The sequence below is a fragment of the Sus scrofa genome, chromosome 5 (assembly GCF_000003025.6).
Source record: "Sus scrofa isolate TJ Tabasco breed Duroc chromosome 5, Sscrofa11.1, whole genome shotgun sequence".
Classification (NCBI taxonomy): Eukaryota; Metazoa; Chordata; class Mammalia; order Artiodactyla; family Suidae; genus Sus; species Sus scrofa.
In genome coordinates this window covers 21,808,035-21,827,918 of record NC_010447.5, presented here as the reverse complement: position 1 = coordinate 21,827,918, position 19,884 = coordinate 21,808,035, and the positions used below count along the sequence as shown (strand labels likewise).

General features: G+C 46.5%; 3 protein-coding genes across 8 annotated transcripts in view; 1 reads left to right on the top strand and 2 right to left on the bottom strand.

Moving 5' to 3' along the window:
• RBMS2 (RNA binding motif single stranded interacting protein 2) overlaps positions 1-8,067 on the bottom strand; it is a 113,678-nt gene extending 105,611 nt beyond the window's left edge. The window contains exon 1 of one of the 2 annotated variants that reach the window (XM_021092894.1): positions 7,797-8,067. The gene's annotated coding sequence lies outside the window, so the exon portion shown is untranslated. The remainder of the gene's footprint in view (positions 1-7,796) is intronic. The other variant, XM_021092892.1, reaches the window with a different exon arrangement.
• GLS2 (glutaminase 2) overlaps positions 7,918-19,884 on the top strand; it is a 13,597-nt gene continuing 1,630 nt past the window's right edge. The window contains exons 1-16 of one of the 5 annotated variants that reach the window (XM_021092890.1): positions 8,543-8,684; positions 8,830-8,926; positions 12,383-12,482; positions 12,889-13,010; positions 13,614-13,743; positions 14,277-14,356; positions 14,438-14,601; positions 14,816-14,874; positions 16,114-16,146; positions 16,432-16,490; positions 17,414-17,480; positions 17,642-17,692; positions 17,899-18,075; positions 18,721-18,852; positions 18,962-19,054; positions 19,223-19,326. In XM_021092890.1, the coding sequence (XP_020948549.1) occupies positions 12,402-12,482; positions 12,889-13,010; positions 13,614-13,743; positions 14,277-14,356; positions 14,438-14,601; positions 14,816-14,874; positions 16,114-16,146; positions 16,432-16,490; positions 17,414-17,480; positions 17,642-17,692; positions 17,899-18,075; positions 18,721-18,852; positions 18,962-19,054; positions 19,223-19,326 (1,352 nt within the window). In that variant the 5' untranslated portion in view covers positions 8,543-8,684; positions 8,830-8,926; positions 12,383-12,401. Of the gene's footprint in view, positions 8,927-12,382; positions 12,483-12,888; positions 13,011-13,613; positions 13,744-14,276; positions 14,357-14,437; positions 14,602-14,815; positions 14,875-16,113; positions 16,147-16,431; positions 16,491-17,413; positions 17,481-17,641; positions 17,693-17,898; positions 18,076-18,720; positions 18,853-18,961; positions 19,055-19,222; positions 19,327-19,884 lie in introns of all 5 variants that reach the window. The other 4 variants (XM_003481629.4, XM_021092889.1, XM_005663887.3 and 1 more) reach the window with 4 other exon arrangements.
• The window catches only part of SPRYD4 (SPRY domain containing 4), a 12,416-nt gene continuing 3,690 nt past the window's right edge, over positions 11,159-19,884 (bottom strand). Inside the window, exon 4 of the transcript XR_002344303.1 lies at positions 11,159-13,019. The gene's annotated coding sequence lies outside the window, so the exon portion shown is untranslated. The remainder of the gene's footprint in view (positions 13,020-19,884) is intronic.

Below are 19,884 nucleotides of genomic sequence, written 5' to 3'. Positions count from 1 at the left end.
AGTGGGTTAACGACCCAGCGTTGCCGTGAGCTGTGGTGTAGGTCATAGACTCGGCTTGGATCCCTCGTTGCTGTGGCTCTGGCGTAGGCCAGCAGCTACAGCTCTGATTCAAACCCTGGCCTGGGAACCTCCATATGCCGAGGGAGCGGCCCAAGAAATGGCTAAAAAGACAAAAAGAAAACCATAAAGTGGACTGGAATAATAAACGTAAATCAGTGAGTAAATATACTTAGCTCTGAAAACGTCTTATCTAAGTGGTAGTTACTATATAAATTACCTGATAATCTAAAATTGTTTGATCTAAAAATTTCCCAAAGACCACAGAGCTGTAACAAGTTTTAACAACTGAAGGCAAAAGTGGATGATGTAAAAAAATTTCAAATTACCTAAGATCTTGAGAAATTATGGCTTATGGAGTGTTCAAGTAGATAAGTGTAGTTAAAAATTAATTTTATCTAGTTTTTTTTTTTTTTTTTTTTTTTTTTTTGGTCTTGGGTCTTTTCAGGGCTACACCTGAGGCATGTGGAGGTTCCCAGGCTAGGGGTCAAATCAGAGCTACAGCGCCAGCCACAGCCACGCCAGATCTGAGCCATGTCTGCAAACTACACCAGAGCTCACGGCAATGCCAGATCCTTAACCCAATGAGCGAGGCCAGGGATCAAACCCGAAATCTCATGGTTCCTAGTCGGATTTGTTTCCCCTGCGCCACAACAGGAACTCCCAATTTTACCTAAGTCTTTCAGAGAATGTTTTTGTTCACTATATGGTAATATAAGATTCTGAAAATATCTTTCATAATCTTTAAGTTTAAAAAAAAAAAGTATCAGGTGTTCCTGTCGTGGCTAAGCGGAAATGAATCTGACTAGCATCCATGAGGATGCAGGTTCAATCCCTGGTCTCGCTCAGTGGGTTAAGGATCCAGTGTTGCTGTGGCTGTGGTGTAGGCTGGCAGCTGCCTTTCCGATTTGACCCTAGCCTGGGACCCTCCACATGTGGCCCTAAAAAGACCAAAAAAGTATTAAAATGCTATCTATCACGCTCTGAAGGTTTTTTCTTGTTGCTGTTTCAAATCCTTTCAAATTATCTTTAGTCTACGAAGAGCTTTTTAAAATCTTTAATGAACTTTAGCAAAATCTACATTCTTTTAGCATCTATAATGACTCAGACCTGCTATAATCTATTTCTATGGACATCAGAGAAACCAAATTACAGGATACATTATTTGGCAAAATAAAGTATGTATTAGACACCATAAATCTGACCATTGGTGATGAAAATATTGTGACTTTTTTACATGCTCATATTTACATTCAGTCCTATAAAAATTAAGTTTGTGCTAACCCAAAGAGGAATTAAGAAAGCATACTGGGAGAGTTCCCATCGTGGCTCAGTGGTTAATGAATCCGACTAGGAACCATGAGGTGGTGGGTTCAATCCCTGGCCCTGCTCAGTGGGTTAAGGATCCAGCATTGGTGTGAGCTGTGGTGTAGGTTGCAGATGCAGCTTGGATCCTGCGTTGCTGTGGCTGGACAGCGCTGATTAGACCTCTAGCATGGGAACCTCCATATGCTGTGGGTTCGGCCCTAAAAAAGACAAAATAAAAAAAAGAAAGCATACTGAGGGAGTTCCCCTCGTGGCTCAGCAGTAATGAACCGACTAGTATCCATGAGGACAAGGGTTCAATCCCTGGCCTCAGTGGGTTAAGGATACCGTGTTGCCGTGAGCTGTGGTGTAGGTAGCAGGTACAGCTCGGATCTGGCATGGCTGTAGTGTAGGTTGGCAGCTGTAGCACCAATTTGACCCTGAGGCTAAGAACGTCCATATACCGGAGTTCCCATCGTGGCGCAGTGGTTAACAAATCCAACTAGGAACAATGAGGTTGTGGGTTCGATCCCTGGCCTTGCTCAGTGGGTTAAGGATCCAGTGTTGCCATGAGCTGTGGTGTAGGTCGCAGATGCGGCTCAGATCCTGCGTTGCTATGGCTCTGGTGTAGGCCAGCGGCTACAGCTCCAATTAGACCCCTGGCCTGGGATCCTCCATATGCCTCGGGAGTGGCCCTAGAAAAGGCAAAAAAAAAAAAAAAAAAAAAAAAAAAACTTTCATATACTGCAGGTGCAGTCCTAAAAAAACAAAAATTAAAAAAAAGAAAGCATACTGGGGAGTTCCCTAGTGGATCAGGCATGGTCACTGCAGCAGCTTAAGTCGCTGCTGTGACAAGGGTTCGCCCTCTAGCCTGAGAACTTCCATATGCCACAGGCATGGCCAAAACCAAAACAAAACAAAGCATACTGGAATAGATCATAGATACATGTGAACTTATACGAAATGTCATTTACTCCATGAAGGTCTAACATCAAGTTAAAATATATGTGCCAAAAATAAATGTGCCAGCACCATAGTGCTCCAGCCAGAATCTAAATCCTATTCAAATACATATGCTTATTACTGATGTCTTAGCAGTTTAAGCCTATTAATCTATTTGGTGGCTGTGATTTATATTTTTAATTGTACTGAAGTATAGTTGATTTATTTATTTATTTTTGTTTTTTTTGCCTTTTTGCCCAACCCACCTATCAAGGCCAGGGATCAAACCCAAACCTCCTGTTTCCTAGTTGGATTCGTTTCTGATGCGCCACAACAGGAACTCCTATACACATTCTTTTTTCCCATAAAGGTTATTACGAACTACTTCCCTGTGATATACAATAAGTTCTTGTTAATTATCTGTTTTATAAAGTGGTGTGTATATGGTAACTCCCATTCTCCTAATTCCTCTCTTCCCCCACTTGGGAGAAACTTAAAACTTCAAAACCTATGATTCCTAAGCAACATAATGGCAACACCAGTTTAGTTTTACCATAATAAATAATAAGTGAGGATTAAAAAAAAAAAATGATAGGTCTGAAGAGTTCTCACTGTGGCACAGCAGGTTAAGGATATGGTGTTGCCACAAGCTCTGGTTTAGGTCGCAGCTGTGGCTCGGATTAGTTCCCTAGCCCAGGAACTTCCATATGTTGCAGGTACAGCCAAAAAAGAAAATGTGGTAGGTCTAACAACTTTTTTCAAAAATCTTGGTGGTGGAAGGAATACAGATAAGAGTAAAAATATATCAATTATGTCTCTATTTGAAAAAGAAGAGTTCCTGCTGTGGCACAGTGGGTTAAGAATTCAACTGCAAAAGTTCCTGTTGTGGCTCAGCCAAAACAAATCTGACTAGTATCCATGAGGACTGGGGTTCGATTCCTGGTCCCACTCAGTGTGTTAAAGGATCTGATGTTTCCATGAGCTGTGATATAGGTCAAAGATGGAGCTCAGATCTGCTGTTGCTGTGGCTGTGATGTAGGCCAGCAGCTACAGCTCCAATTCAACCCCTAGCCTGGGAACTTCCATATGCCCTGGATGTGGCCCTAGAAAGCAACAAGATCAACAACAAAAAAATCCAATTACAGTGGCTTGGGTTGCTGCAGAGGCAAGGGTTTGATCCCCAGCCCAGTGCAGGGGAGTTAAGGATCTGGTGTTGCTCTAGGTCACAGCTACAGCTCAGATTCGAACCCTGGCCCAGGAACTTCCATATGCCGCAGGTGTGGCCATAAATAAATTTTAAAAATTTTTAAAGAAAAAAGAAGTATTCAAAAAAAACAAAGAAAAAAGTGCAGTGTTGATGAAAAATCTGAATTACATAAAGCTACTTAATTGAAATATATTTTAATGACACACACAAAAGGAGGCAAAATATAGTGGCTGTTTCTTAAGACGGCAGAGACCTAAGCATATGTAAATGTTGAAGGATGGAGTTATTAGGGAGGAGTAAGTTGAAAAAATAGACCAAAGTAGATTAACCTGAGAATGGAGGAAGGATTTCTCTTCACTAGCATCTGGAGGGACAGATGTGGGTCATGAGTGTAATGGCAGGAAATTGAAGGTTTCTTTGTGAAGCAGTGGGGTGTTGAGTTTAAGTGATACTGAGAAGCTTTAAAAGATTTACTTAAAAGATGCCTTTAGGCCTGCCTGAATTTTTAGTTTGTTTGTTTTGTTTTGTCTGTGCCTGAGGCATGTGAAAGTTCCTGGGCCAGAGACTGAACTCAAGCCACAGCAGCAATCCAAGCCACTGCAGTGACGACGCAGGATTCTTAACCCACTGAACCACACAGGAACTCTTATCATAATATTCAAAACTTTTCATAATGCAGCCCCCAATACATCCTCAGCTTCACTGGTCCACACATTCTCACTCCCAAACAAACTTTACCTCTAACCAAACTTAATCTAGAGTCCCTCAAAAGTTTCTCTTACGGATGTTTGTTCTTGCAGAGCCCTCTGCCTACCATGCCTTTCTCATCTCCCTGCAAACATCTCTCATTCCGTAAAAATCGAATCCAGGGAGTTCACCACGATAGGAACCATGAGGTTGCAGGTTGGGTTCCTGGCCTCGCTCAGTGGGTTAAGGATCCAGCATTGCTGTGAGCTGTGGTGTAGGTTGCCGATGTGGCTCGGATCCTGTGTTGCTGTGGCTGTGGTGTAGGCTGGCAGCTATAGCTCCAATTAGAACCCTAGCCTGGGAACCTCCTCATGCCATGGGTGTGGCCCTAAAAAGAAAAAAAAATTGAATCCAATCACCCAACATCCCTGAAGGCCCCCCCCTTTATCACAGCTACCCTTCACCTGCTGAGCCTGGTTAGGTGCCTTTTTTTTTATAGTTCCTTCTGCATATCTCTTCATCTCAGCATTTTTCTTTAGAAATTTTAAACACTGGCTTTCTCTCAATCGCTTTTTTTTTTTTTTTCTTTTTAGTGCCACATCTTCGGCATATGGAATTTCCCAGGCTGGAGGTTGAATCAGAGCTTCAGCTGCTGGCCTACACCACAATCACAACACCACCTATGCTGCAGCCTGCAGCAACAGAGGATTCTTAACCCACTAATCAAGGCCAGGGATTGAACCCACAACCTCATGGTTCCGAGTCGGATTCGTTAACCACTGAGCCACGACGGGAACTCCTACTAGTTCGATTCTTAACCTGCTGAGCCACAACCAGGAAGTCCAACACTGGCTTTCTCATTTTTTCCAATAATCAGAAACTTTTTTTAATTTCTGGATTTCTTAGTAGGCCTGGTATACTATAGACAAATGAATAAATATTCAATAAATGAGTGGAAGATGATTATTTCAGAGCTTCCAATACTTGTCTCTAATGGGTAAAATATAAGATTATTTTTTACAAATGGAGAAACTTAAGACAGGAAGGAATGTGCACCAATAGTAACATCAGCAGAACAAAGACTAATAAAAAAATTCATGTAAAATAATCTTTTACTTGGACAAATTAAGATTCTAACATGAGTTCCTGTTGTGGCTCAGTGGGTTAAGAAAATGACATAGTCTCTGTGAGGATCCAGGTTCGATCCCTGGCCTCACTCAGTGGGTTAAGGATCTGGCATTACCGCAAGCTGCAGTGTGGTCACAGATGCAGCTCAGATCTGGTGTTGCTGTGGCATAGGACTGCAGGTGCAGCTCCGATTCAACCTCAGCCTGGGAACTTCTATATGCTGCAGGTGAGGCCATAAAAAGAAAAAAAAAAAAAAAAAAAAAGACTAACTACAATCTAAAGAATAGAACAAATGGGAGTCTCTAAATCATAACAAATAAAATCCTCTAAACATGTAAGCATCAAGTTTCCAATATTTACTACAGATGATATAGCTACTCTGATTTAGGGATTCGAAATCGTTAAGACCATTCCTCTCCCATACACCACAAAATTCTAGCACAACCAGAGTGTGACCTAAAAAAAAATATCATTAGAGATACTTGAAAGAGTTTTCCTTCACTTACGAGTTTTCCTTCACTTATGAAAAGCCTCATGTCTAGCTGGCCATGTCACAGTTGGCTAGTACTTTTGTACACATTTAACTAGCTAGGTCCTTTTCGAATTAGAAACAAACAAAACAAAGAGCTTGATATTGCCCAGAACCACCTGGGATGACAAACTTGTTCTCCTTGAATATCTTATACTTTACAAAATCCTGTGGGCCTCTCAAGTCACCAGTTCACGTTCCATCCTCATGCAAAGGCAGCTATATTATAGTGAAAGAATCAGTCCAAAGGTCAAAGTGCAGCTGAGGGCTAGCTCTCTCCACAAAGAGCCTTCCCTTCTACAGGTAGATTTTCTTCACTACCCAACCAGTTTCTACATCTGAGAGATGTGGGGAGAAAGGGAGGAACTCATTACTAACTACAATTAAAGCTAATTCAAAAAAACAGGGAGAAGAGAGAAGTTCTCATTATGACACATGGGTTAAGAATCCAATTGCAGCAGCCTGGGTCACATCAAAGGCACGGGTTCAATCTTTGGCCAGCTGCAGTGGATTAAAAGGTCTCAGCTGCAGCTCAGATTCAATTCCTGGCCCTGGTATACAGTGGGTAAGGCCATTCAAAAAGAAAGAAAGAAAAAAAGGCAACGGGTAGGAAATAAAAAAGAAGCAAATACCTTCCAGGTAATGTTTAGAAATTCCTTAACATTTGTTATCTTTCTCTTGACAGCTCAAAAAGCTTCAGAGAACTACCATTCCTATGAAACAAGGGTAAGATTAGCCTGCTACATTTGGAAAAATTAATGCTGGCCCAAGTATATACCAAGTATTAAGACTCAGAACTTTCTTAAGTCATGGGCAAAGCCAAAGACAGCCAGAGTAAGGTGGGGTCCCAGAATTAGTCTCACCTATAGGAGAATGGATTGTGCACATTAGCGAATGACTAGAGAAGGGAAAAACAAACAAAAGCAAAAAGTCACTCCACCTGATTTCAAATCAAATAAACCCTCCAACCCTAACCAAGCCAAAGGAGAACTCCCTCTCTACAGAACACACCAGAGAAAGATTTTGATTTTCTCACAGCTGCCCCTAGTACTCATTTATCTTATTTTTTTGGCCATGCAGGCCACATGCGGAAATTCCAGGGCCAGGGATCTAACCCAAGCCACAGTAGTAACAAAGAATCCTTAACCTCTAGGCCAAAAGGCAATTCCTTTTTTCCCCCCTTTGATGCTCATGTTAACCCAAAAACAAAACGAAAGGCAGCATTCTGTGATACTGCCAGCCTCTAGACAACTCTCAGTACTGTTGCTTCCACCTAAATGCCTCATTCAGAAACTAGCTCATTTCCTGGGATAATTCAATGGTTAATTTTGGGAAGTGCAGCATGATGGAGAGAGCCTTGTAGTCAGTGACTTGGATCTGATTCCTGGCCCTGGTACTTAGCTGGGTTTGTCTTATTCAAATAAGTCAATTTTGGAGTCTTAGTTTCCTCATCTTCAGAACGGGACTAATAACCTAATCTGCAGGTCTCCAGTAAGAAGAAGAGACAGACCAACCAAGTGGTTGATGCGCCATAATAGCTGTTATTTCAACGAGCTCCTACAAACTACAGATGCTGTGTGAGACAGTGTAAAGATAGAGGTGAATGCTCTCCTCGTTACCAATGATAAGATTCCTAAATGTGCTTAGTTTTCAAAATTCTTTTTGTCTATCTTTTCTGCCCGTGATGAATACAGCAAGCAATTAAAACAGCTAAAATTGACAGAGCACCAAACTGTTTATAAAATGTTTACAGGCTCAAGGTTAAGAATACCTAAGTTTTAAGCAGTCCCCAAATAACTGGTAGAAATAAAACGAGAAGCCAGGCAACCAAGCAACCCAGGGTGTCTTTTTTCGCGGCCTCCTGATTTCACTGAAGCGCTCGGGGGCGGGGGGGGCTGCTCCTGGTTGGGGTAATTTCCAGCCATCTGACTCCTCACTCACCAACACTGCGTGCTGGAGAATAGACGTTCGTTTGGCCTCCACGCCGCACTACGAGGCGGGTTATTGAGGGCGGGTTCTGGCCTTCGAATGTCGAAGGTCACTAAAAAGCCTCTTGAACAGAGCTCATGCTTCTCCAAGTGCAAAGAAGAACGCTTCTCCTCTCTCTCCGAGAACTCCATCGTCCTGACGCCACCGCGTCCTCGCCCTTCGAGCTGCCTCACCTCAGCTTTCCCGCCCTCAGCGGCTGCACGAGAGACCCGCCGCAGAGGGCGGGTGCGCGGAGGAATCCACCGGCTTTTGCGAACGGCACACCCCCTTGTTTTCATTGGGTAGCCTCATCTTTTCTCCGCCCCCAAGATTTTTGCTTCCTCAACGATTGGACACGAACACTGTCCATCCCAACTCTCAGGCACCGCCCCTTTCAAGCTAGCCTTTACAACCTTTTTGGTATTTTTCCATCTAGCTCACTCCTCACCGATTCCCTTTATCGGTGGGATTGAGTGCACCTGGCAGTGGCTGGAGCCTTGGAGGAACCAGTCCCTCCTCCTTCTTCAACGCCACTCACTGGGCGCCGCCTCCGCACCTCCCAAGCTCTGCACTCCCTCGCAGAACTACCCCCACCTGGTCCACGATTCCTCCGCCCCTCCCTCCAGCCACCGCTCAGACGCCCTGGGCGCTCTAGCCGAGCCGGCGGCGGTCTAGGGGGATGCGCTCTATGAAAGCTCTGCAGAATGCACTGAGCCGGGCCGGCAGTCACTGCCGGCAGAGAGGCTGGGGTCACCTGAGCCGGAGCCCTCTCCTTGGCGGGGGCGTCCGGCACCACCTCAGTGAGGCCGCGGCGCAGGGCAGGGAGACTCCGCACAGCCACCAGCCGCTGCACCAGGATCAGTAAGGCTTGCTGGGCAGGGTCAGGGGACAGGCTCGCTCCCACTCCCACTGTCGTTCTCACTAGTTTCTGAGTCCCCTTCCCCCAGAAGCGCATCGCATCTTCCTTCTCTCCTCGTTTATTGGCCTGCGATGCCTTTTCCTTTAGAATTGGGGCTTTGGGTCCGCCGCACTCGGGCGGTAACGTGCCGTCTGCCCGGGAGGGCGTTTGGGCAGGTCGGTCCTCGGAATGGTGCATGTCCAAGGTGCGTACTTAATTGGGAGCGCGGGGGGGGGGGGGCGCGGAGTGTTGCTTGGTGCACGTGTCTGAGGGCAGAGCCGTGTGCTCACCGCACCCCTCACCCTTCACTCCTCCCCGGTCCTCGAGTGTATTTTAGGGGATGCATGGATATGGAACAGCCTACCTCTAGTCCTGATGTTTTGGGGTCTGTGAGTGGTTTGTGTTTTGGTGTGTAATGTGTGATGCTTGTGTATTACTGGTGCGCAGGTGTGTGCGTATGTCGTTTGCGTACGTGTTGGGGGTGTGCGTTATCAGGGCTCCCTAATCTGTAGAATAAGGGTGGTTCTCCAATTGGTCTTTGAATAAGAAAAATCTTTTTCATTACAAATTTTTTATTATAGTTGATTTACAATGTTCTGTCAATTTCTGCTGTACACACAAAGTGACCTAGTCATACAGGAAAATCTTTATAATGGGGGAAAAAAAATCATAAGACGCAGATTTCCCAAACCAGAGCGGATCAGAGTCCTTATATATGCTGCTCAGGCTCCCTGATTTAAAGAGTGCGCTTCCCTTGTGCTCTTACTCTGCGGGAGAGGCTGCAACTCTCTCCCCGACCACCCAGCAACACTTGGTGGCTGAGTCTCTTTGAGACCACAGAAATGGACCTGGGCAGGAAATTTTGTCCTCCCCAAAAGCCAACATAAATACTGTCCAAGTAGCTCCTGCTCTATTGGGAAATGGACCATCTCCCAGGTCACTGATATCTACTAAGGACATTCAGAAAGACACGCACATCATAATTAAAGTAGCCAGATAGACTACTCTGTCCTCTTCCTCACCATCACTGGAGTCCCTATCCTGCTGACAGGTAACAGACCAATAAAGTATTATTTATTATTAATAATTGTTATTGGAGTTCCCGTCGTGGCTCAGTGGTTAACGAATCCAACTAGGAACCATGAGGTTGCAGGTTCAATCCCTGGCCTTGCTCAGTGGGTTAAGGATCCGGCGTTGCCGTGAGCTGTGGTGTAGGCTGCAGATGAGGCTCGGATCCCGCATTGCTATGGCTCTGGCGTAGGCCGGTGGCTACAGCTCCAATTAGACCTCTAGCCTGGGAACCTCCATATGCCTCAGGAGCAGCCCTAGAAAAGGCAAAAAGACAAAAAAAAAAAAAAAAAAAAAAAAAATTTTGTTATTATGCTGTATTTTTCCATCAGCCTCTTCTCAAGGAGATACAGAACATTTAAAGAACAAGGCTTCTCTCTCCTGGTCTACTCTACCCCAACTTTTCCCAAATAATCACTTTGGGAGAAATGGTGATGAAATAGAGCAAAGGCTTAATCTCCCTCACTCTCATACCTTCTGAGGGATGGAAAGCAAGCCGTATCCCTGATTCCTTCACACAGACCTTTCCTTATCCAGTGGAGTAAAGTGATAGAACTGTTTTCAGGAACCTTGATCCACCTGCCTATTGCTGCCTGTGCTCTTAGGGACTTCTTGGTAAAGGCCTTGGACTGATGCTCCCTTGGGCAGCAGTTGAGAGCATGAAGGGAGATGGGTTCTGGGAGTATGACATCATGAGTGTGTTCTTGGTGGACAAGGACAGTAAAGAGAAAACACCCTGTTACTGAAGTTATTGGGTTTTTTAAATATTTACTTCTAATTATTAAAGATAAACAAGGGGAGTTCCTGCTGTGATGCAGTGGATTAAGGATCCAGTGTTGCCTATGTGATGGTGCAGGTTCAGTCCCCAGCCGGGGGCAATGAGTTAAGGATCCAGCATTGCTGCAACTGTGGCATAGGTCACAGCTGAGGCTCAGATTCAGTCCCTAGCCTGGGAACTTCCATATGCCACAAGTATGGCCAAAAAAGAAAAAAAAAGGAAGAAAAACAAGGTAAATAGAGTATCAAGAAGAAAATCAAGGGAGTTTCTGTTATGGCTCAGCAGTAATGAACCCAACTAGTATCCATGAGGATGCAGGTTTGATTCCTGGCCTCGCTCAGTTGGTTAAGGATCTGGCGTTGCCGTGAGCTGTGGTGTAGGTCACAGATGCTGCTTGGATTCCTTATGGCTGTGGCTGTGGAGTAGGCTGGTAATGCTGGATCCTTTAACCTACTGCACCTGCCAGGGATTGAACCTGCATCCTGGCACTGCAGAGATGCCGCTGATCCCATTGCACCATAGCAGGAACTCTTATTTTTTCCCTTTTAAGCATAAATAGTGCCATTCTATAAACACTGTTCTAAATCTTGCTTTTTTTTTAGTTATTATTACATCTTAAAGATCATTCCATATCATTAAAGCATGCCATCATTTTTCTATTTTTTTTGGTGGGGGGGTGGTTGGCTGAGTCTGCAGCACGCAGAGGTTTCCAGGCCAGGGATCAAACCTCGCCACTGGAGCAACCCAAGGTGCTACAAGCACAACGCCCAGATCCTTAGCCCACTGACCAAGGCCAGGGATCAAACCCTCATCCTCATGGTTACTAGTCAGATTCGTTAACTGCTGCACCACAACGGGAACTCCACCTAACCATTTTCTTGTTGCACATTTAGGTTGTTCCCAGTGTTACTAACAATGCAATGAATAGCCTTGAATATATTACCTTATAGGATGTGAATACACTTATACGATAAATACCTGGAGGTGAAATTGTTGAGTCTAGAGTTTTGAAGGGTCTTAGATCTCAAATAGTTGTTGTGAGCTGTGATGTAGGTCACAGACGTGGCTCGGATCTGGTGTTGCTGTGGCGTAGGCCAGGGGCTACAGCTCCAATTCGACCCCTAGCCTGGGAACTTCCTTATGCTATGAGTACGGCCCTAAAGAGCAAAAAAAAAAAAAAAAGCAAAAAGAAAATTTAAATTAAGCCTCACATTACCCATGTGAAACAGACACCACTATACTTATTTTACAGATGAGGAAGCAGGTTCAGCTGCATTAAATAACCTGATTTACTACCCATATTCAGATCACACAGCTATAAGGGGCACAACTTTGGGAGTTCCCGTTGTGGCTCATCAGGTTATGAACCTGACTAGTATCCATGAGGATGCAGATTCGATCCCTGGCCTTACTCAGTGGGTTAAGGATCCAGCATTGCCATGAGCTGTGGTGTAGGTCACAGACATGGCTCAGATCTCGAATTGCTGTGGCGTAGGCCAGCAGCTGCTGTGCTGATTCGACCCATATCCTGGGAACATATAACAAATAAAGGATCCAGTGTTGCCACAGCTGTGGCTCAGATTCAGTCTCTGGTCTGGGTACTTCTACATGATGCTGGTACACCGCCCCCCCCCCCCGAAAAAGACTTCTCAAGGTAGTTATGTAAAGTCAGAATTACAGGGATAGATCAGATGGTTCAGGGAGAAGGTGGAGTCTAAGGACACCTACCTATTGATAAGCCCTTGTTCTAAGAGGAGGAACAGAGAGCAATTCTCAGGTTCCTGTCCTCCTCCCCTGTCTCTGCCCCCTCAACAGTGATCCGTCAGAAAGTGGCATGCTGTCCCGCCTGGGTGATCTTCTCTTCTACACAGTTGCTGAGGGACAGGAACGAATCCCTATCCACAAGTTCACTACTGTAAGTTCCTCTCTACCTTCACAGAAGACAAACCCCTTAGGATCTCTGGAAACTGGGTAAAGGAAGGTGGGACAAGAACGGGGCAGCTAACGAGCTGCTTCATGAGGATGAAAAATAGCTGATGATAGCAGAGGCATAGGCTGATGCAGCAATCCCATCTCTGACTCAGCCCATCTTCTTGGTTTGGGATTTGACCCAAGGGGTTCAGAAATCAGCTGCCTTGATGAAAAAGGGTGGAAAACCCCATTAGCCTTCAAAGCTGTTACATCCTTTCTTAGTCTGCAAATCCATTTATTCCACTTGTTGGGGTAGTTGGGGTTGCACTGATTGTTATCCATTGGGAAAGACTGTTAGGATTGCATTATTGTCCTTGTAGCTGACCTTACCAGGCTTCTTTCCCCTGAAGGCACTGAAGGCTACCGGACTGCAGACGTCAGATCCCAGGCTCCGGGACTGCATGAGCCAGATGCGCCGCAGGGTTCGAGAGTCCAGCAGTGGTGGCCTCTTGGACCGAGATCTCTTCCGAAAGTGAGGGCCCTGGAAACATGGGCACCACTCTCAAAACTGTTCTGTGGACATAGACTTTAATGGCAGGGAGGGATCCCGGGCATTGCATAATTCAACCCCTCACTTAATTGCATTATTTATTACATAGGTAACACATGGCTATGCATCTACTCATGATACAAGTTCAAACAACAGAGAAATACCTGCTCTCCTTTCCCTGTTGCCAGTCCCAGTCTCTTCCCAGAAGTAAACACTGTTAGCAGATTACTAGCTATCTTCTAGATAGTGTCCTATGCGTTTACTTACATATAGGAATACATGTAAATACACTTGTATAATTTAAGATTTCAAATATAGAGGTGAAATATTACTCAGGTTTTTTTTTTTTTTTCTCCTATCCCAAGACACTGTCTTGGGATCTCTTTCCATATCATTACAACCCCTCATTTCCAAGGCAAAGAAACTTGAAACCCAGAAAGGTCAGGTGATGTGCCGAAGGTTACACAGCTGTTGGCCCCAAACCTGATGACCACTCACACGTTCTTTATTCCCACTTCCATGGCTTCAGAGTAAATCCCAGCTGCATCTCTCCAGCCCCCTAACCCAATCGTGTCTGGGATCCAGGTGTGTGAGCAGCAACATTGTGCTCCTGACCCAGGCATTCCGAAAGAAGTTTGTCATTCCTGATTTTGAGGAGTTCACGAGCCACGTGGACCGCATTTTTGAGGATGCCAAAGAGCTCACAGGAGGCAAAGTGAGGGCCAGGGGACTGAGGGGAGGGGCAAGGGCTCTGGGCTAGATACACCCTGCTTCTCCTAGACTTCCTGGGGCTGGGAATCCAATGGATGAAAGATGAGGAGCAGAACCTCTAAAAATGGGGACAAAGGCTTTATGTGTTTTACCTGTGGTTTCTAGAGCAGGTGAGGGAATCTGATGTTTTGAGAGAGAGAGTTGACAAAAGGATTCAACAGAACTTTGAAAGAGACCTATAGGGTAACTGAGACTAAGAACAGAAAAGGGAAGCTGACTCCAGAATTCTCTTTGTACCTTCCATGGGCTTTACTACCAGCTCTACAGGAGTCGGGTGACAGCAAGTTAAGATCTTCCAGGACTTAAGGCTTGGGTGTCTTTAGGAAAAACAGGCAGGAGGGAACCCTTTTGCCTGGTAGAAGCAGAATTTTAGCTTTTATCTAAAAGATTCTCCTGACCCTGAACCTCAGTTCTATTCCGCCTCTCCACACCCATGACTCCATCCAGTCTCTGTTTTCTCTACCCACTCGTACCCAGGTGGCGGCCTACATCCCTCAGCTGGCCAAGTCAAATCCAGACCTGTGGGGTGTCTCCCTGTGCACTGTGGATGGTCAGCGGTGAGATGCTTCGTGAGGAGGCGGGGAGGGCACAGGGCAGAGCACAGTCCTACCTCTCTCATGGCACCTATCTGCCTCCAGGCACTCGGTGGGCAACACAAAGATCCCCTTCTGCCTGCAGTCCTGTGTGAAGCCCCTCACCTATGCCATTTCCATAAGCACCCTAGGCACTGACTACGTGCACAAGTTCGTGGGCAAGGAGCCCAGCGGCCTGCGCTACAACAAACTCTCCCTCAATGAGGAAGGTGAGCACTCCCTGGGCTCAGACCTGACTCAGAGCTGCCCCCTTTCTATGCCACCCCCTCAAGGGTGTGTGTGTGTTTCTCTGCCCTTCCTGATTGGCTCTGTCATTCCATCCTCACCAGCAAAGAAATCTTTTCCTCTCTACACTGTAGAGTGGGCAGGCTGCAAAGGAGGTTTTGCACAGTGGCTGAATCTGGGTGGTTTGTGTTTCCCTAGGAATCCCCCACAACCCCATGGTCAACGCTGGTGCCATTGTTGTGAGCTCCCTGATCAAGGTCAGTGCCACTCTAGCCTTCTGGAAGGAACGGTTCTCTAAACCCCCTTGTTTCTATATCCCTCATATCTGCCTGTCTCTCCGTGGAGATTGGTGGGGCCTTGATTTCTTTGAGGGTGCCCAGGAGGCGGGGAGAGCACAGCAGGGACCCACAGATTATGCTGAGGGTATTAGTAAAAGGAACTGTATCCCTGCCCCTACCCATGAGTCTGGAGCCCAGAGCTTCCTGGCCCTTAGGGAAGCAAGCAGGTCCTGACCTCAGCCTAGGACCAAGGGCCAAATGCCAGAAACAGGGGGAGGACAGCTCTGTTAGGTACTGATTGGCCACTTCTGGGTGAGGGACACATAGAAGGAAGGGTGAATGACCAGATTTAGGCAGCTATTCACGTCACCTGGAGCTGTGAGTTGGCCTTGAGCAAGGGTGTCACGCCAGCCTGTCACCTGTAGGTCTCCCAGGGCTTAAGCAAGAACCTGAGAGCAGTGTGGGCAGCAACACTCCAGAGCCAATCACAGCCCCTCCTGGGGAAGGTGGTGTTAGGAACCCTCCCCCCAGGGACTCAGTTATCAGAGTCCCTGTGGTGTTGACACTATGGTTGACACATACAGGAAGCAATTGGAGAGTAGGGGGGACCAGGCTCAGACTCTCCCCTTGTTCTGGGACAGCTCTATCTACAACCCTGTATCTGGGACCTGCCTCATCCCATTCTCATCTAAACAGGCCCTAGTGACCTGCCTCCCAGCTAAAACCTTTAGCTTTATTTCCATTATCAATGTAATTGAATTGTAATTGTTAAATATTATAATGTAAGCGATACACACCCTTCTCCCATTCCCATCACTCACTCCAGCCTGGGAGACATCTATGGGAGTCAGGGATAGGAAAGACTAAGGCTCCAGCCTGGGGTGTAATGGGGATCAGGAATACTGGTGGGGTTTGGGGTCAGGACCGGAATCAGGAAAATGAATGTGGGAGTCAGAGATGAGGGTTGACTTTGAGGAAGGAAGTGGGATGGGTGAGCTAATCTGTACTCGTCACTTAATAATAAAATCAATGATTTGGGTTTTAAGATCACTAGATGTACATGGATATAAAAAAAAAAAATTTTTTTTTTAAAGTCACTGTAAACTGCAACACTTGCCCAGTAGCAAAACCAGTCTAACATTCAACTCCCTTAGGTCCTTCTGACCCTGTCACCCTTCTAGGCTGAGAATACTGACATCTCTTTTTCCCTCTTTGCAGATGGACTGTAATAAAGCAGAGAAGTTTGATTTTGTAAGTTCCCTTGCTGCTCAGCCCTTGGCTGCTTGTCTCCATGGCATGTTGTCCACTCCAGCTGCCCCAGTGCCTGGGTCTAACCCCACTTTGATGGTGCACCAAAAAATAGTAGAAGCCTTATTTCCAGAGCTGTGGGAATCTGCTGGCCTCAGAGAGGAAAGCCTCCTGAAGTCCCTGCTGGGATAAGGACTGAGTTGTTCATAAGGGTCAGTCAAGCCTGTACGTGTTCGGTCAGGGTCTTCACACATGTGGTGCCTCCCATGCCCCTTTCTTCTCTTCCAGGTCTTGCAATATCTGAACAAAATGGCTGGGAATGAATACATGGGTTTCAGCAATGCCACGTAAGGCCTTATTCACAGGATTAGCTGAGAGAGAGAGACAGGGTGTGTGTGGGGGGGTGGGGGGTGGGGGTGTGGTGGGTCATGGAATGGAGGAGGAAGAGGAGATAAAAATCTTAGGAGGAAGAAATCCCATGGGAACTTTGGTCTCCTGGTGTCCTCTGTGCTCCTTCAATGACATTTGTTTACTTCATAAAAAAAAAAAAAAAATTGTGGAGTTCCCGTCGTGGCGCAGTGGTTAACGAATCCGACTAGGAACCATGAGGTTGCAGGTTCGATCCCTGGCCTTGCTCAGTGGGTCACCGATCCGGTGTTGCCGTGAGCTGTGGTGTAGGTTGCAGACTCGGCTCGGATCCCGCGTTGCTGTGGCTCTGGCGTAGGCTGGCGGCTATAGCTCCGGTTAGACCCCTAGCCTGGGAACCTCCATATGCCGCGGGAGCAGCCCCAGAAAAGGAAAAAAGACAAAAAAAAAAAAAAGTTCCATTTCTATTTAGTACTTAAAGAAACCATGTGAAAGTTTGCACCTGTGCCCACCTCTCTTTTATTGGGGGGGGGCTTCACCCACAATATGCAGAAGTTCCCAGGCCAGGAATCCTATGTCACAGCAGTGACAATGCCAGATTCTTAACCCACTGAGCCACAAGGGAGCTCCACACCTGGACCCTTTCTTGCCAACCCTCTGAAAGCCAGAAACCTCACATTTTTCCTAGACTAGATAACTAGATTATTTTGGGTTTTGTTTTTCACACTTTTCAATAAACTTGGGCCCAGTGCTTGCTCAGGTTCAGAAGTTTCCTCCAGTATTACTGTGAGAATTTATAAAGGTGCTGCTTTAGTTTGACATGTGTCTCTCTCAGGGAAGGTATTTTCCCCCCTTCTCCTCAACACCCCTCAATGTCAAGTACTAAACTGGGTATTTGCTTCAGATTCCAGTCAGAGAAGGAAACAGGGGATCGGAATTATGCCATCGGCTATTATCTGAAGGAAAAGAAGGTAACAGGGAGAGGCGGGCAGATAAAGTCTCTGGGAATTCTGCGGCTGGTGGCAGGGCAGTCAGGGTTGGGGACTTTGGCTGAGATCCTGGCCCTGTGACCGTCTGGGACTGCTAATCCCCGCCCCCAGAGAGAAACACTCTCCCCTCTTCTTCCTTGTAGTGCTTTCCCAAAGGGGTGGACATGATGGCTGCCCTCGATCTCTACTTCCAGGTAAGCAAATGCTGCTGATCAGCCCAGGGCCAAGGGAAAAGGACATGATGCCCTCCTTGCTCTGACCCACAAGAGGGCTGCTCAACTCCAGTGGTTCTAGTGTCCTTCAGAAACAGCAGGGGACCTTGTTGAAGGACCAGGATGCCAAGAACACTGCTTACACCCAAAGGCACAGCATTCAGTCCACCTCTGCCTCGTCTCTGCAGCTGTGCTCCGTGGAGGTGACCTGCGAATCAGGCAGTGTCATGGCAGCCACTCTGGCCAACGGCGGGATCTGCCCCATCACGGGTGAGAGCGTGCTGAGCGCTGAAGCAGTGCGCAACACCCTCAGCCTCATGCACTCCTGCGGCATGTACGACTTCTCGGGGCAGTTTGCCTTTCACGTAAGTGCTTCTGGCCCTGCCACCCATTTGCTGTGAGCCCAGAGCCCAGAAGACACCGAGTCTCTGAGGTGGACGCGTGTTCCTGCCTCTCACTCACTCACTCACTTCCAGCCAGGAAGTTAGGCTGAGTCCTTAGGGGAGTTTGTCACACACGGCTAGTCCCTCGGTCTCAAACACATGATGGTGTGGCTTCAGAACCACTCCTCTGCCACCCTTCATACGGCTTGCAGTTCTCCAGAATGTCACTTCCAAAGAGAGGCTTTTCCGACCACGCTTTCTCTAGCAGACTCTCCTTCCCACTGCATTCTCTGTCACAGCACCCTGCTTTTTTCCGAATGTATTATCATAAGTTGTGATTATTATTATATTTGTTTACCTGTTCATTGTCTATCTCCTACCGTCAGAATGTAAGTTAACTGAGAGATTTTGTCCTGGTCCAAACAGCATCAGGCACAGAGAAGATACTCTATTTTCTTACTGAAGCCATAAATTTAAGGGGCGGGGGGGAGAAACAGGAATAAGGAACACTAATTAAACCAAATGGTTGAGACAGGTGTGGCCTTGCCATCATTTGGGATAGACTAACTTGTTAACCCAGACTCAGGGCATCTGTAGTTCATCCTCAATTCCAACCTTGTCCCCAAGGTGGGCCTGCCAGCCAAGTCGGCCGTGTCAGGAGCCATCCTCCTGGTGGTGCCCAATGTCATGGGAATGATGTGTCTGTCGCCTCCCCTGGACAAGCTGGGGAACAGTTACAGGGGTGTCAGCTTCTGCCAGGTGAGTTACTTTGCATATAGTACTTAATATATTTAAATGAGAAAATAAAGCAATTCTGAGCTCCTCCTCAGTACAGGAAGTTAACAGTCTCTTTGTCTTACCATTCTAGAAGCTGGTGTCTCTCTTCAATTTCCACAACTATGACAACCTGAGGCACTGCACACGGAAATTAGACCCACGGCGTGAAGGGGGAGAAATTAGGGTGAGGAAAACCCCAGGTGGCTTGTTAAGACTATTTCAGAAGAGAACATTCCATAAGACTTCAGTGAACCCCTTGGTTAGGCATCCATGGGGGAGGGTGACAGGACAGAGCTGGGCATGAGTGGGTTAAGTCATAGTTACTCTCAGATGGGTATAATTTGTTTTCCAGAACAAGACTGTGGTGAACCTGTTATTTGCTGCCTATAGTGGAGATGTCTCAGCTCTTCGAAGGTACTTCTACTGTGACCAAATAAACACAATAAGATACTACTGGTAGGTCAGAGATCTTGTTAGCTGTCAACATAGCAAAATAATTAAGTGCTTAAGTCTTAGAGTCAGACTGAATGGACAGAGATTACATTTAAAGGGTTTTTTCTTTTTTTTTTTTTTTTTTTTTTTGGTCTTTTTGCTATTTCTTTGGGCCGCTCCCGCGGCATGTGGAGGTTCCTAGGCTAGGGGTCGAATCGGAGCTGTAGCCACTGGCCTACACCACAGCCACAGCAACGCAGGATCCGAGCCGCGTCTGCAACCTACACCACAGCTCACGGCAACGCCGGATCATTAACCCACTGAGCAAGGGCAGGGACCGAACCCTCAACCTCATGGTTCCTAGTCGGATTCGTTAACCACTGCGCCACGACGGGAACTCCAGGTTTTTTCTTTTTTAAAAAAAGTACAGTGATTGTCATATGATGAGAACTTTGGGTTTTTGTTTTTTTCTTTTTAGGCCGCACCTGTGACATATGGAGGTTCCCAGGCTAGGGGGAGACTCGGAGCTACAGCTGCCAGACTATGCCACAGCCCTGTCAGATCCACACAGCATCTGTGACC